This window comes from Harpia harpyja, chromosome Z (genome assembly GCF_026419915.1).
Source record: "Harpia harpyja isolate bHarHar1 chromosome Z, bHarHar1 primary haplotype, whole genome shotgun sequence".
Classification (NCBI taxonomy): domain Eukaryota; kingdom Metazoa; phylum Chordata; class Aves; order Accipitriformes; family Accipitridae; genus Harpia; species Harpia harpyja.
This window is the reverse complement of record NC_068969.1, coordinates 86,598,964-86,616,721: the sequence shown is the minus strand read 5'-3', so window position 1 is coordinate 86,616,721 and position 17,758 is coordinate 86,598,964. Positions and strand designations below refer to the sequence as shown.

Genomic DNA, 17,758 nt, shown 5'->3' with positions numbered 1-17,758 from the left:
GCATTTTTCAGCTTCTCATGCCCAGCCAGCAAGAAGGTTGGAGGGGCACAAGAAGCTAGGAGGGGACACTGCCAGGGCAGCTGACCCAAACTGGCCAGAGGGGTATTCCATACCATGTGATGTCATGCCCAGTATATAAACTGGGGGGAGTTGGCCTGGGGTATAGATCACTGCTCAGGAACTAATTGGGCATCGGTTTGTGAGTGGTGAGCAATTGCACTGTGCATCACTGGTTTTGTACATTCTGATTCTTATTATTCTTATTCTGATTATTATTATTGTAATTTTATTATTATTATTATTATTATCATCATTATTAGTTTCTTCCTTTCTGTCCTGTTGAACTGTTCTTATCTCAACCCACGACTTTTACCTCCTTTCTTCCGATTCTCTCTCCCATCCCACTGGGTGGGGCGGGAGTGAGTGAGTGGCTGCATGGTGCTCAGTTGCTGGCTGGGGTTAAACCACAACACATTATTACATTACAGACAATAATAGAACAGGTTCAGACAAATGCAGCAGTGACAGGCAAAGTATAAAAACTACAGATAAACTGAATGCTGTAACAGGGGCAAGAATGCAGTCCTGGTGGCCAGTCTAATCACAGATCTGCAGTCAGAGTAATTTTTGACCAGACAGTTTGACCAGGGGTATTTTATCACTTTAAAAAACACATAAAAAGTGCATGCTTTGTTCTCCACAAAATTATTTCCTGCCAAATATTCCCTTACCGGTGAAGAAAGTAGACGGTATCCTAAACTAGAACTGGGTTTTTTGTTTTGGTGTGGTTTTGGTTTTTTTTTAATAATCAGAAAAGAAACAGCAACCCCCCCTTCAAGATGTGTTTAAATAATCACAATAACTACAACCAAATTATTTTCTCCAAACATATCAATACATAGCTTTGTGATACACATTCAAGCAGAAAGTCTGAAAAGAAAGTAATTTTCATCACTTCAATATGAAGTATAGAGAAAAAAAAAAAAAGATAACATTTCAAATTATGCCAATTTCTTTTCTTGCTTAAATAACCTGTATCTTACCAACAACAACAATAGGCACCACCGTATGATCAATTCTATTCAAGATTTGTAAGAAAACAGTTTTTCTTTTCACAACAAAGTTATCCATCCTAGGTGAGACAACATAAATAATAGTAAGATCATTCTATGAGCAGATATTAATGCTAGAAGAACACACTACATTGGCAGTACTAATAATAGGGTATGTCATCTAGCTGTTTGTAGACTTTTTCTCTCACCTAATACACAAAGTATTCCAGCATCAAGTTACTGAACTCTCAGATACCACCAAAAAGACTTGTGTTACACGTAGGGTCTGATAGGGCACAGCTTGAACATCTTCATATGAAAGGAAAAAGATGAAAGACGACAGCTCGCACCTCAAAACAGGTTTGCAAAGTTTCCCTTTCTTAGCAAGAACAATACACTGATGCACTCTCATCCAAAACTCATTTGATAAGTCTTTAGTAAACTACACTCCAGTGTTGTTGGGCATAAATATATATCGAGGGAGGGAGATCTCCCCTCTCTATCTTAAAAGTTTTCAGTTGTGTCCCATGTGAGCCCTTTCAATAAAAAAACCCAAACAACTGCTAACTTTGAATTTCACTCTGCTTCCGGCAGGTCTTTCACTCACATGCATGCAAGAATGAGCATGTATGAAATGAAAGACCGAATAACTACAGACCAGTCTTCAAATTAATACAATGCAAGACAGAAGCATGTCTCAACTGTGATTAGTGGTCAGCTTTTGTCACTTGTGCTTTCTTAAATGACATGTTCAATAACTGATAGCACAAGCAAATATCCAGTATCAACTGGCATATGAACTGATTTATTCACACTGCTGACCAAAAACCAAACATGACTATAATCCATCTATTCCAGCAATCCTTTCAGAATTTACTGAGATTGCTTTTGAAAAATCAAAGCCACAACAGGTATTGTGCGTCTAGACTTGCTCAGGATTGGTCTCATATTCACCCAGCTCACTGAGAGCATTTCTAATTACCTTCCATACATAGAGCAATTTCAGTTTCTTCCCCAGTCTTCCCGCCACCCAGATTCAAGAAGTTTGTTTTATTCTAAAAAGCCAGCTCTGCTCCTACCCTGTAAAGACACAAATCTGAAAGAATGATTGCTTTCGAGAAAGTCAGTGAAGTGTGTGCATGCAGACATCACCTGTGCATCTTAAGACAGCCTACGTACAAGTAGCAGAGCCAGAATTACTTCAGGGCTAAGTCCTGCCCTTCTGGACCGGCTTCGATTTTCCCAGCAGCACAGCGCACCCCGAGGCACTGCTGCACTCCGTTGCCCTCTCAGCACAGCTGCCCAACTGGCAGCAGCAGCAGCAAACCAAACATAGTTCTGTTCATACAAGTACCGAGTAGCTTCTTTACCTCCTTCCCTTTCCAGTTCTGTTATTTTGTCTCTTCCATTTGGCTCCGTAGGAAGAAACCAAGACCTTGTCCTTCAGACACGGGGGAAAGACCTCTTCTGACCATCCCTGGCTGAAGTTACAAACTCAGCCACGCTGAAGAACAGAGAGGAAGAACGACCCTGACGTGCCAGTTCATACCCTTCCCCGGTAAAGCAACTCCTTACGGCCGAGAGGCCGTTTGCCACTGACAAGCTTGTAGCAACAGCAGGGAAAGCTGTACACGGGGCAGCGCTTCGCAGGGCCCTGCAGGCGAGACCGGTTCCCGCTAGCTGCCTGCGTGACACTCATCTGGAGTTACCAGCTGGCTCCTCACCATGAGTTTATTACTATTTCATTCCCACGCCCACCCCAGAGCCCGGCAAGCCCAAGGAAAGCCCCTGGAACGGCCACCTGCTCCACGAGCTGAACGGAGCCCGACGGGGCCGGGGCTGCCGCTGGCGAGCCCGGCGCCCACCGGGGCAGGTGCCGAGTCCCCCCGCCGACCCACACCGGCAGAGACGCGGCCCCGTCGCCCCCCGCCCGCACAGCGGCCGCGCCGCACGCCGGCCGTTAACGGCCGCCAACGGCTCGGGACGCGCCGCCCGGCCGCTACCGGCACCTGCCCGCGAGGGCGCCGAGGGAAGGCGGCGGCAGCCCCCTGCACCGCGCCAGGGTTACCTTCGGCGCCGTCAGCCCGGCAGGCTGCGGGGCCTCTTCCCTCCCGAGCCGTCAACGAGGAGCGCCCGGCCTTCTCCAGGGCCAGCCGCTTCCCGGCAGAGGGGGAAAGCGGAGGCCGGCCGGAGCAGCGAAGTCGGTGTCCCCCGCCAGGAGGAAGCCGAGGGGGGGCGGCCGGCAGCGGCGCGGCGGGGCTCGGTCCTTACCGTCTGTCACGGTCACGTCCGCGTCCTCCGCTCCGGGCAGCACCTCCAGCTGCAGGGCTTCCTGGCTGGGGCTGACGAGCTGCAGCCCTGCCGGCAGCTCCTCCCTGGCGAGGAGCAGCTTCACGCTGCACCGCAGCAGCTGCTGAGCTTGCGGAGACGGAGCGGCCATGATCCCCGCCGCTCCCCTCCACCAACAGCGGCTGCCGCCCGAAGAGTCGCTCCCGCCTGCCTCCTGCCAGCCCGCGGGAAGGCGGCGGCCGCGGAGGGAGACCCACCCAGGAGGCTTCACCGACAGACCACTTCCACGGCTCAGGCGCTTCCTGAGGCATCTGCACCGCAGCCAGCCAGCCTGCCTCCCGCCCGCCTTAAAGCTCCTCAGCCACTTAACCGCGCCTGAGCACGTTAACTGGGGCGGGGGCGCCGGCGCCGGCGGGCAGCGGCACCTGCCGGCCGCAGCCGCGCCGCCGGGCGTGCACAGGCGCCCTCCGGCGCCCCCCGGCGTCCCTGTCGCGCTGCCCCGCGTCTGGCGGGGAGGCCGTGACACCCTCCCGCCGCCGCCGCTCCTCCTCCTCCTCCTCCTCCGGCGGCAGCAGCAGCAGCAGCGGCAGCGGCGGCTCGGGCGGGCGGCGACCCCTGCTGAGGGGGGCTCGGGCTGGCGGGGACCCCGCGTCCCTGAGGCAGCGGGTGAGGAAGGGCCGTGCGCGCGCGCGCGGGCGGCCGGGCAGGTCTCGCGCTGGCCCCGGGGCTGGAAGTCGGTAGCAGGGATTGAAGGAGAAGGTTCGCTGAACCGCTGGCAATTTGGCTTTTCCCTCCCCGGCGTTTCCCCCTCTGCTTTACTTTCGAAGAGCGTAAGGGTGCAACTGTAACATTAAGCAGTAGGTGTCGCTGTTTTGCCATAAAAGTTTTCCCTGGTCTTTTTTTTTTGTTTGTTTTGGGGTTTTTTTGGTTGGTTGGTTTTGTTGGGCTTGGTTTGCTGCCGCCCCCCCCCCCTCTCCTCACGCGCCGCTAAAAGGGGAAAAAAAAAAAATCCCACCGGTTACTTTAGTTTGTATGCCTCTGTGTCAAAGAGATGCTGTGAAGGTAAATTAATGAATATTTGAGAAGTGCTCTGAGTTTAAAAGGACTGTGTAAAGTTTAAAAGGGCCCCAGCTTATTGAGTTTCCAGACGTTATTGTAATATGTACGTCAGTAATGTTCTCTGGGCCCAGGTGGTGAGTTGGGCTATCCTGCCTGGCTGGAAAGGAAGCGCATGTACCCACGTCAACTGTGTCCAAAGGACTGTCTTGTTCTACAAAGAGGTGACCTCCCAACTACAGAGAGACGTGTTCCTCTGAGCCACTTAAGCCACAAAATGTACTGAAGTGGCATGTGTGTTGCTGAACCTGGGTTTGCACTAATGACTGGGATGGTTTGTCTATAAAGACAACACAATTCTGTCCTCCGGTAGCACAGTTCTCTGCCTGGATTTAATTACCCTTTCTGAGCACAAAAATGAAGTATCACCTCTTGATTCTTCTATGAAGGAGTTCGATGTTATTTACCCCTGTATGAAGGAGGAATAAGGCAGTCTGCACATGCCATCAAGTGTTTGTGCATAGCTTACGGCACACAGTAAGTGCTTTGGCACTCAGCTGGATTGCATATACCCAAAGCCAACTCCACAGCCACTTAACTAACACCTAGGCCAAAGAATGGGGATTTCTGGGCTGTCAAATTCATCATTGCAGTGAAAGGTTGAATAAATACAAGTAAGGAAAGACTGCATTTGTTGAGCCTAGAAGAAAATATCTATAGGTAGCTGAAATATAGGGCCAATGCCAGACTAAGAGTTGTAGAAGCACAGTGGATAAGCAGGAAAGTGTCATGCAGATAGATATGCCTTTCCTAGATGAAAGCGCCTCATGACACACCAGTAATAAAATGGAGCAACAGGCAGGATGTTGCTGTTTTTCACAATGCTGTGAAAAAGAAGGTGGCAAGGGTAGTTTGGAGGCGTAAATTATTTTCACACATACAGGGAGACAGAAGAGTATCTTTTTTATACCAGTATCTGTACGGGATGACTACCTCACTTCAGTAGAGGTGTGCCACTGACCACCTAGTCCTCAACAGCATTACTACTTCCCACACCCATAAGGGGTGAATAGTGTCCCACAGAAGAGGCCTGTCCACTTTGGGCAATAGTCACTGCTGCTTCTACCACCTCAGTTTCAACTTGCAGCCTTGCTTCCTTTTTAGCTTCAGGCGCCACCACTAAATCATTGAACAGCTACATGGCTGTGGCTCCAGTACAGTAGTTTTTGGCTGCAATAGTGAGTGTGATGTAGCAAGGTTGCTTCCTGAAGCAAATATATGTGCATTTTTTGGGGGGGAGGGGATGGGCATGGGTGGAAGAGGTCTGACATAATTCTGTGTTACAGCCCTTTGCCAAACATATACAGGGCAAATGTATTTTCTGAGGGCATAAAGTAATTTTAATTATCAAGTCTAACAAGAGGACAATGTATCTGAAAAAAACTACCTGTATTCCTAAAAGTTTGAGTGATAACAGCTAGGGTGAGCTGGGACTACAGAAGACAGGAAATTTTGATTATTCCTTTTAGCCTTTAATGCACATCTTGAATTGTTACATGAATCATCAAAGAACAAACTTTCAACCAGCTCTCTAAGTTATGTTCTGCTTCCGTACTTCCTGATCATTTTCCATCCAGATTTCCATCAATCTCTTTAAACTACAGTATTATTCAAGAATCTGAGGAAATAACTTCAAGGGTTATTGCTCAAACTGTGTACTACTATATCCCTCATATGATGAATTCCACCAAAATTTGACTGGAAACACTATTCAAGATGTTGCTCACCTGAAACTGCTACCTCACTGCGAATGCTTTATTGTGTAGAATGCACCATTTTTGTTTCAAAATTGATCTGTGGAAGTAATAGGAAAACAATTTTTAATCCAGTTTTGTCTTTCATTGGCTATCAGCAAAGGCAGCAGTATCAGTAGCTATGAAATTAATGCTACCAACTAGTTCTTCACTAATAGTATAAGCACTAAGTTTCAGTATCTCTTGCTAAAGCCAAGTATTTTATACTTAGAAATCTGAATCAAATTTACATCTAGTGGTGCGACAATATATTCTATTAAATACTATTGTTATGCCTCTTCTTTGACACTGAAGGGTGGAACAGATAACCAGCATTCGTTCTGCAGGCATATCCTGTCCATTTGCCAGCTGCATGAATTGTCGATTACAAAACCCACCTCGGAATGTGACAAGTCCTGTAACACAGAACTAGGTTTGAATTTCACAGTCTTTTCCAGTTGGACTGCTGTGTCTTCAGAGCCCCATTGCTTTTAAAGAGCGACTACAGTTACGATCCTGCTTAGTGGGTTTAAAGGTATATAGGATCTGGTGGAGTTAAATGAGAAAAGTTCCTTCTCTTCCAGACATCGCGACAAGCTTTGTCTGTAATGGATTAGCTACTTGACCACTTTTTTTATTTTTTTTAAAAAGTCCACCCAAACTTGCAGGAATTTTAAATCCATTAAATTCCCTTTTATAGGAAAAGGATAAAAAAGCTGAACTGTGGTACATTATTCAGCATAGTTAGATATTTTGGCAGTTTTTTCAGCAGAAACATCCTACAACAAGACATTCTCTTGTCTACCTGTAATGCAGTTGGTGTAGTAGAAGCATGAATTTGATTTGGATTTGCCAAAATAAGTGGATGGAGATAGAAGGATCATGCTTTCCAAAGACCCACAAAATGGACCCTCTACCAGAAGTCCAAAGGAAGGGAATGCTGTCTTTTATGTGGTGATGATTAGCCATATTTGTGGATAAAATGGTTTTGTATTTCACACATACAGCCAAAGTAACTTCAGAACTATTCAGCATTTCCTTCCTGTGGAAAAAATACACCTTTTAAAGCTTTGAGGATAAGTATGGTTGCAAAAGCTATTGTGTGTCACATCTGTGACCATAATACTCACACGCTGTCAAAGTCCTTTCAGAGAAGTCTGCCTTGATCCTATAGCAAGGAGACAGCTGCACCTAACAAATGTGAGAGAAAGCATCAGGCAGCTCTGTCTGAGCTCTGAAACAAGCAGTGCTTCGGGATGTCTCTTTCACGCAGAGATGAGATCCTTGAGTTAGGTGGGAGCATTACTCCAACAGTTAAGCAACATCAAAGTGACAGCTTTCCTACTTGCTATGTCATGCTATCAATCTGAAATGACTTTGATATCATGCTGGTCATTGGTGGATCCCAGATAGAAGTCCTTCTTCTGTGACCCTGAAGCTGGTGAAAAGATCCATCAATCACCTGAAGAGCATGCCATACTACTTTAGCTCCAAGACTCCCTTTGTTGGTGAAAGTGGGCTTTCCAGGCTAGGGCTGTCCCATTTCCTTGCTATGTTACTTACTGCACCTTTTGATTTTGGCTGTTTGGCTTTCTTGGGTGAAACTGGGGGAAGGAGGAGAGTCTAAACTTTTCTTAGGCATCAGAAACTGTTGAAAACCAGGGAAATAAAAGGACAAAATGATTGCTACTGTTCTGAGCAAAAGTCACCTTGTCACTCACACGGCCCAGTAAATTCAATGCCTGTGTTGCAACTACACAATTCTTTGTGACCCAAACTTCAATTAATGTGTTGTTATAGCAGCTTCTTCAGCTGTTCCTGCAGTCTTTCAATAGTGGTGGAAGACAATACAACCTCAAATTACAGCTTCCACAAAGGACCAGTTCATGAACCCTTCTTATAAAGAGCATACTATAGATATGCCTGTTCACAATAATACTACCAGTAGCTCTCTTAAACTGTGCTTTAACAACTCAAGTATTGTAAATATGCTTGTGCCAGTAATACTTCATGAAAGAAGATAAAGAATCTGAGCACTCTGGTGCTTTCAGCAAGTTGTCAGAACTTCCTAACCAACAAATGTCTCCAGCAGCAGAGACATTAGTACAGACCACTTTTAGCAGCAGTTTAAGCAAAGGTGGCTAAACCAGAACTGTGCCAGGACACCATCTATTAGTGTGGCTCCATTGTGGGGAAAGGCAACATCCAGCAGCAAAGAGAGAACAGCTTGAGACAGCAATTTTTTTATGCCGTTTCCAGCTAGGTCTCTGAAAGTATGTCTGATTTATTAACTACTAGTTACTAAGTAAGTGCTGACCTGCTATGTCTGCCTAAACTCTCATAATGAAAGCAGCAGCTTTTGTGTGCTCAGTGTGCCAGTGGAAAATTATATGCACAGTGATTCTTACTAGAACAGTTCTGCTATAAAATTGCTTTGAATAAACTGTCATCAGCAACACACTGTGGTCAAGGAGGGGTTGTTCTGTTTTTTGAATAAAGTCCTACTGGTTAGGTTAATTCAGGTATTGGGGAAGAACACATACAATGGGATTTAGCGAAATTTGGAATGAGATCAGCAGAATCAAGTCAGAATAAAAACTTTAGCATACTGTTAACAGTGCTAAAAATGGATCAAGGTTTCCTCCTTGCCTTGGTCAGATGCTTTTGTGGGAAAATAACTGGCTTGTACTTCAGATGGCTTTTGGCATAGACCTTGATATGGAACTAAACAACTGCTGCACATTGGATTGCTTCAGGCTGTACGACATTTTACAGAATTGAAATGAATGCTTCAGGTAAGTCAAATTAAATGCACTTAAAATAATTCGATATAGAATGTATCTTACTTATCTGATATCATTAACATCGTGCAGAAAATGCCCTTACGGAATAATAAAAATAAGCTTCACTTATAACCCTTCTTACACTGGTGTTTTCTTACAGTACCCAGTATTTCCGAATTTCTCCTGCACTTCAGCTATGCTTCATGGTTTGAGGTCTGGATTGTAGTACTTTGGGATGCTGAACTAAATTTCCATTGGTTAACTGACTAAACCACTTTAATTAATATCAACAGCAGCAGAGGTTGAATTCTGCAGGGTCTTCCTCATAACACTGTCAGTGGAAAATGAGTAATGTGGCCTGTTGGCTCTATCAACTGTTAGTTGGCATGAGATCCCTCTAGAGGGAGATGTCCCTCTACAGACTGTTTTCTTGTGCGTGTGTGCTGGAGCAAGACCTATTCAGTCTCAGCAAGACACCAGCTAGGAAATGAAGTCTTAGTCTTGATTAGCAAACCAATTAGGAGTATTCTGTAAACACAGGTGTGGCTGGTCACTGGTGTAGAAAATTTATAGTCTTGTTTGATAGGATGCATTGCAGGAACCAGCGTTCTACTCTAATAAGCTTTTGGTCTTTATTTGAAATTAAAGGCAAGGCAATGACTGGACCATAATGTACAGCTGAACTTCCCAAGAAGAATAAGCTTTAGGATGCAGCTTCTCTATCTTTACCACTGTTTTGTGTGAAATACCCGTTTTAATCTTGGTATCCAATAGTCATTTTGATGTTCTAGCATCTATTACTCGGTGGCTCCTCCCTGTTTAAAATAACATTCTGCATTTCTTTATATGAAACAGTGCCTGCAACACATACTACAGACCCATAAGATATATGATCCGATAAGATTAGGCCTTTGTCTATGTTTTGTGAAACTGCCAAAACATCCAATGCATTAGCACACTGCAGAATATTTAGGGCAGAACTTGCAGAAGTAGGTTCTGCTGGTAATGAATTGACAACGCTAATTCCTGGAGGCCAAAATCTGCATGCCCCTTCACTGACATCTGTTAACTAGCTAAATCTGTAATGGGATATTATTGTTAATTTTGAAATTAATAAGTATATTACTGTCTGTATTTACTGGGAATGTGACAGCTACTTAGTTGAATTGATACTTCAAAATACTAGTTTCTTTTGCAGTCTGAGACACAGTCGTTACTTGGTTCTGTTGCTGCTAAATAAAAAATTGCAGTCTTATTTAAAAGGCATAAGTTGAAATATTTTTTCTCTTAAAATCAATAGTACCAGAATCCAAAATATCTGGCTATATAAAAACTGGAGCAATTCAGATATGTTTGTAACAAGAAAACAAATTTATTGATTTTAAAAGACAAGACACAATTTCGTTTTGAAAAACACAAGAAAGCTAGCCTGAGTTCAAGTCTGAAATATTCAGAAAAATCCTACTGTCTTTAGTATGTTCCAGTCATTTTTTTTAAACAACACACTAAAAGTTAATATATATTTTTATAATTATAAAAGTTCCCCAGTTATTGTACAGTACACAATACAAATTGCCCACAAACTATTATTTAGCTCCTGCCAGTTTTGAGAGGACATGATATACTAAAAGATTTAGCATTTCTCACAAAAATCACATCAGGAAATACGTATTTACAAAATCAAATACATTATACAAAAAAAACCATCACGTTATTCTGTAAAGATGTTTTCTTTAAATAATTAAAAAGTATATTCAACTGTAGTCCAAAAACTGGAAAAGAACATTACATTATCTCACACATACAATCTACAAAAAGTTGCTTACCTCATTTACATAATATATTCAGTCAACTGGAAAATAAAAGTTTGAATATGTCCTAGTGTTATGATGTTTCTGTGCTGTGGGACTGAATAATGTAATCTGCCACTTACTAAGTGAAATTTAAATGATGGCACTTAAAAAAAATACAGTATAAAATAAATGCAACAAAAGAAGTTTCCTAGAAGGTAAGAAAGCCCTGAGTGATGACAAAATTACTGATTGGTAGCTCTAGAATTAACCTAATTAAAGTTTACCACCTCAGGCACAATTTTCCAAGTTTTTGAAAGGCACTCAAAGTTTAACAGCCTCATTGATTATTAACTGTAAATCCAAATTTTCAGTGAAGATGAGTGGAAATGGGCAACTTGCTTTGGTACAAAGTGATATTTTCCTAGCATATTTTAAATTGCTTAATTGGGTTACTTTAAGATGGATATTTCATGTTTAAACACAAGGCAATCACTTTAATATTGTATTGAAGGAAACTTTATTTGGGGAACCCTTTAAGTATTCTTCGTGTAAAAATCTCTTGCTGGTATCAGTGAGTCAAAAACAACTGAACTGAGTTCCTGGTAAATACCAATCCATGCGAGGTTGTTCCTCCAAAGCCTAAATTCCTCTCACAGAGACATTTATTATTTAAGAGTAAAATTCATCCAGAACTGAAAACTCCTGTAACATGTTTGCACCATAATCAAGAAAGTGCTTAAGAACATATAAAGAACATTTTCCTGATTTAGATTTAAGTGAGGCTCATTTGATGCTCATAGGCTTGTTCCGGGCCTTCTTTTCTACAGTGAATTTCAGCCTTAATGAGCAATCTATAAGAACAGTTCTTACCAAATAATTAACTACTCAGGGCTTCCAATCTTAAAATGCTAATTTAATTTTTCAACAGGAAAAAAAAAAAATCAGAATAAAACAAGAGTTAAAATGATCATTTTCAAACTAAGGCATATTTTACTTCAAACAAACACTAGGCAGTCACTTTGTAAGTGGCTTTTACTATTTCTTAGTTAAACTGGTAAATCAAACTCAGGTCTACTGGCACATAAAATCACTAGCAGCAATGATCAAGGCATGCAAACTCAGAAGCATTTACAGTAAATTATGAATAAAAAAAGTTGTTAAATTAAAACCCTTTGAGTATTGCATTTATGTTAATTATGCATGATTTTGCATTAACTGACTAAAAATGTTTACAACTTATTTGCACTATACTACTGACATAATTCCATTAAATAACTTAAAATGAGACCCTTTTTTTTCCCTCAGCTAGACTTAAATAAGTACAGCTGCACTTAGCGTTTGCTGACTGATTGATATTGCAAGAAACCAGTAGAAAATGTATTGTACTCTCACTTAGTAAGGTGGCATTTCTATCTGTAAGTTCAAAGAATCTCTACTTGCTACTACACTTGCTCCCTTGCTTTTGTAAGCAGTATTCATAAGAACAAAGGGGCTCTTTAAAATGGCAAAAGGCTTGTGCAATTTCTAGGTTGCTTGTAAAATTCTGACATTCAATAAGGGCCACCCAAACTGTACCCCTGTAGATGAAGATGTATAAAATAACTTCATCTTTTAGCTAGTCATTATTGCAGTGACTGAGTTTTAAAAGGAATATCAACATGAGTGTGCACTTTTTGTTCTTGTTTATCAAAAACACTGCCAAAAATTTCAATGCAAACATATCAAATATTCTGCAAAATTTATTCTTCTTCATTAAGCCTTCTTTTAATCCTAAAGATTCTCTTTTACAGTACCAGAGTATTCCAATACTAACCTACCTCGGGAGATTTTCAAAATAGTCTAAATACATTTTCTAAACCTTTATCTTCTAAAGGCATCTTAAAGTAGACAACTTCATATATGTAGAAACATGTTTGATTTTCTTTATATATTTATGCAATTATGAAAACAAGGGAGCTGAAATACTGTTTTCTATTAGACAGTATATGTCAATGGCAGTGCATATTTTGCCTACATCTATTGAGCCTCCTATAACAAAACCATCCCCGTATAGTATGCAAGTATTTACTTCAAACATAATTTTAAAAAATTCTACAACACTATCAGCTATTTCAAAGTATATGCTCAATGGACTAATTAAATTATCTAAAAAGCTTTGTTCCCATCATGTTACTTACAATGCTCAAAGGGTTAATGCAAGGCATTATATCAAATTAATTTTCTAATACTAGAACTAAGCACTGTGTTTATGCTTCTATTCCAGTTTTTATTATTTGTTTGTCTCAAATCACCAAACAAATTAGCAGAGATACTATAATTCCATTTATTGATTTGTTTTAAACCATATACAAAGAGGATGTCCTGTTAGAGACAAGGGCCCAATTTTCAGAAATTCATACTGCTCTCTCAAATGAATGTTTTAAACTAAAAAATTATTGTTGTATAGTTATATTACTAATAAATCTATTTTTCATCAGCACTTTTATGGCTATCAATGGTTGTTTTCATCTTGTAAAAACATTCTGCATTAAATTGGATAGCAGTGCATCGCTAATATAAAATTTTTTCTAAACAGTGCAGATGTCAGTTAGTGAGAATGACAAAGATAGCAGATCATTTGTCCTAGAGAAAACAAGGTGAACAAAAGAAGTGTTCCTGGTATTTAAAAATACCTTACTTTAAATTATATTTTTATATAGACCTATACATTCCTGAATGACAGAACATTATCTGTTTTCTTATTTTTGAACTAAAGGCAGTAATGCTGTAAATCATCATTTTATAGGTAAATAATTTAAAATCTGTTTTCCAAATTTTTATGGAACTTTTTTTAAAAGAAGGTGCCTAGAGCATGCTGCAGTACAAGAGGAAAACACAGAAATAATAATTGAAAACAGAAAAAAAAAAAGCTTTAAAACTGATTTAGCATGAGAAAGATGAAAATGTACCAACAAATTTTAATAAATATAAAACTTTTGAAAATTGGGCCCTGTGTTTTGAAAAGGTAGTTCAACAATACCCATTCCCCGACACTGTTCACTGTGCCATTTGTGCTAATGAGGGAAATGCCTCTAAAATAATTATTTTGGATTCCATGTCAAGATTAGATAAAACACATAAACCATGTCAACTCTCATAATGTCTACCCTGTGGATACATGCTACACCTCTCCAGAGCACTAACAATAGACTTCGGAGCTGGTATGGCAATGCAACCGCATGCTACACATTACAGAATATGGACTGAGGTATTCGTATCTCTGTAGTTTAATGATTACTAACCCCCAACTATTAAATAGCAAGAGTGTGCAAAATGTTTTATCTAAGTGTTTGATTAAAATTTTAGTAAATGTAAAAATAAAACAGAAGACCCCCTAAATCTGTAAGTATACAACGCAGCTTACAGTAACATAGTTCTAAAAAACTCTGGTAAAATCTTTAGAATTTAAGCATAGGAATACAGACTCCATTCAGTTTTCTGAACCTGGGATAGTTCCAATTTGTTTTGATAACTCATTGTTTTTAGAAGCTATGAAATACATTCCATTTTTGTATTCAGATTTTTGTTCAGTTTTGTTTTGCACTTTGTGAACACTGAACAACTGAGTGGAGTGGGGAGCTAAATAATGAAAGATACTCAGGTCCCACCTTTTTTAGCAATCTAGATTTACCTATTACAATCATACTCTTTTCTCAGCAACAACAAATCCAACATTAAACCAAGAAAGGACAATAATAAGAAAACATTATAGGTCCATCAACAAAAAAATTGAAACAAGTACTACAGTATTAAAAAAAGCTGAAAATGAAAAAAAAGTTGAATTATTTCACTTTATTTTACTTGTAAACATCTTATAATGCACAATGAAGGGGAGTAAATATTTATCACAGCTTAGTTTTAGCATTTTTGGTGAAGGGTACAGATGTGCTGATTTCCAAGGCAAAATCAGGACACACTGAGCGATATATGTGAGAACAAAATCTATAATGAGATTCAGTGCATTTATGAGTGTAGAAATAATGAATATAAACCTCACTTCCACTTTTTACTGAGGCAAAAGCCATCTACTGACATTAGTAGGAATTATGACTACATAGAATGAGCAGGATGGGTTCACCTCCCAATTCTGCAAAGGAATTAGAATTTAATTTTGTACACCAATAATGTTAGGACATTTTAGTTGATGTGCACCTGTATTTGGAGCGTATGTAAACTCTAGCAACAAACTTGTTTGCTATAAATACGCTGTTCATTTTACATGCTCTTCTCCCATTTGGTATATATGACTTTAAAGTCATTTTCAGACACACTAGATAAACCAAAATAAAATAATCCCTAATTTTCTTACACAGTCTTTTCTGTAAAGTTGATATTTTTGTGCTCTCCTTCACCTTTTGGCTTATTTATTTCCACAATTTTAGTGTAGCAAATTCATGTGTCTGCATAATGAAATGTTTAAGAAGAAAAATTTGAGTTGTTTAATGTCAATTAATATGGTCTCTATAAACTGTCATTATTTAATGATTAAAATGTAATATCTGGCTGATACCCCACAAAATATAGAAATTGAAAACATGCACTGCATTATGTACCTGCTCATTTATTTCTTTTTAATTTTTAAAATTAAAAGTAGGCAAGGTTTTAGAAAATATATAATCATGCTTGGGACTATGGTCAATCTATTTTGACATTTGAAGTTGGTATTAAAGCTAGTTTTGCTTTCCAAATTCCCAAGCAAATTTTATTTGTAATAAAGTGAAATCCAGCTAGAAATCAGAAAAAATAGGTTTATTGTCATTCTAAGAGGGATATTAAAATCATTTAATAATAAAAAAATCCTTTTATTCTTTTGAAGGCTATGTAACCTGTCCTTACTTCTTAGGGATTTTGAAAATGACAGGCACACCTTGTTGAATTAATTTAAGAGTTAAGAATAACAAAAAGTACTAAGTCTTAGCTTCAGTTCTGTTTAAGGCACCATGTAATAGCCGAGGTACAATGATCCCTGATGTACATTCTTAAATGGCAATGGTCCATCTAGCCACCTATTCAAATTCTACACAATTGGGAATAAGTACAAGTGAGGTGTGCCAGTTACACTGCCTTATCTAATTTTTGTAAAAATTTAAATCCACTTTAACAACAAGGAAATATTTTTGAAAGGAAAATGATGCAGGTTGCTACATTCCTTGCATTCTATAAATCATCTTTTCTAAGAGCAGCAGATTGAACCACTAGTAGGAAAAGACCTGGAACAGAAGAAAGTCATCCAAATGGAATGTTTTCCTGTATGTCCAGTTCAGCATAAGTAGCACGTACACTTAAAATTAATAATAATAATAATAATAAAGTCATTTCTTTTTTAGCTTCAGTTTCTAATAACTACAGTACCACTCAACAGCCAAAAGCACCTGTTGAGTGGCCCCACATATAGAATCAGTAGTCTTCAAAACAGAGGAACTGGTATGCAAATAATATCTGGAACTGTTGATTTTAAAGGAAGTTTGCATTGTTTACATGATGGTCAGATAATTAGGTATGTTTATGACATACATATTACCACATTCTGTTAAAATTCTGCCGTTTGAACTTGCTTCTTGCTCACAGAAAGAAACTACGAGATCTTCCCAACCCTCCAGCATTATTACAAAAATTCCCCCTGAATGCTCACAATTTTATCAAAATAGTGTCTTCTTGTTGTCCAATGAAAAGCACCTTTTATAACAAATTTGATACATCTGCTGTCAAATAAGTATGCCTCCAGTGTAAATCAAAGAAAATAGTTCTTTTGATATTTCACAGAAGTGCATCTAATTAAAAACTTATCTATATGAAATAATCATTGTAACTAATAATTAACATTAAAATATTTTTAAAAAACTATGAAAAAATTTAAATTATTATAAGACGACAAAAACATTAACATTAAGCTTTGCAAAAATCTTCCTTGCATTTGATACTAAGAAAACTCTTCATATTGAGCGGCCAATGTAAAACAATTCTGTTTACAAAAAATCTCTTTTTTTATTTAAACAGATCTGGCAAAATACATACACCCATTCCATTTAACAACTCCAATAAAATAATGTTCAGCACAGCTAAAATTTGACAACAGTCGACCTTCAGACTTATTCTCTTTATTTTTTTTTCAGATTAAACCCAAAGGGCTAATGTAATGGGGTGTGTGTCAGTGGGCAAGGTTTCATATTAGACCGCAGTATATGTATTTCCAGTAGCACTGCATTGTCGGATAGTCTGAGTAGTTGAAACAATGTGCTCATTATGAATTGGGTTCAGGAGGTTCTGCTGTACTCCACTCTCAAGCACTGGCTGCATGCAGCCAACCTGGAATGCCTGGTTTAGCTCTGTTTTCTCCCTCTTGGCTTGTGGCTCTCCATTTTCATCCAGCTCTTCATCTATTTCACTTTCTACTTCGCTGCCCTCATCTGCACAAACAAACCACCATGAAACTAGCATGAAGGGAAAAAATTCTAATACAAGGGCCTTGATTTTGCAAATAATAGTTGAAATACAAAAATACAGGGAAGACTAGCAATCTGATAAAGCACAAAATAAAAATATAAAATTTTAATGGAAAAAGTCAATGATTATCTCAAATAGGTAAACAGACTCTCAGTGTTGATCACTTGAGTTACACACTGCTGATACAGTGTGTGGAAAAAACAATTGCAATCTCAAAAACGATTTCTGACAATGTTAACTTCATATTGCAAAATGCCTCTTATCTCTAACACTTGATGAACAAAAGAGTTGTTACTCTTAGTTACAGATAGGGAAACTGAGGTGAAAAGATTTGGGGTGACTTGACCCCAAATTTTGACATACATTCTTATACTCACTAGTTGAGTGATCTGGGGTCAAATCACCCCAAATCACTCAACTAGTCAGTATAAGAATGTATGTCAAAATATGGCATGAAGAGGTTATAAGGAACTCATTTCTTTCTGTCCTCTTCACTGTCAAGTTATCTG

General features: G+C 39.6%; 2 protein-coding genes across 8 annotated transcripts in view; both read right to left on the bottom strand.

The window, feature by feature from the left end:
• LOC128136990 (histone-arginine methyltransferase CARM1-like) overlaps window positions 1-3,688 on the bottom strand; it is an 82,429-nt gene extending 78,741 nt beyond the window's left edge. For 2 of the 4 annotated variants that reach the window (XM_052777506.1, XM_052777507.1), the window contains exon 1: window positions 3,324-3,688. In XM_052777506.1, the coding sequence (XP_052633466.1) occupies window positions 3,324-3,652 (329 nt within the window). In that variant the 5' untranslated portion in view covers window positions 3,653-3,688. The remainder of the gene's footprint in view (window positions 1-3,323) is intronic. The other 2 variants (XM_052777508.1, XM_052777509.1) reach the window with 1 other exon arrangement.
• A 6,633-nt stretch (window positions 3,689-10,321) lies between these two features.
• Window positions 10,322-17,758, bottom strand: part of RFX3 (regulatory factor X3) — a 131,598-nt gene continuing 124,161 nt past the window's right edge. For all 4 annotated transcript variants that reach the window (XM_052776041.1, XM_052776040.1, XM_052776039.1 and 1 more), the window contains one exon: window positions 10,322-17,212. In XM_052776041.1, the coding sequence (XP_052632001.1) occupies window positions 16,974-17,212 (239 nt within the window). In that variant the 3' untranslated portion in view covers window positions 10,322-16,973. The remainder of the gene's footprint in view (window positions 17,213-17,758) is intronic.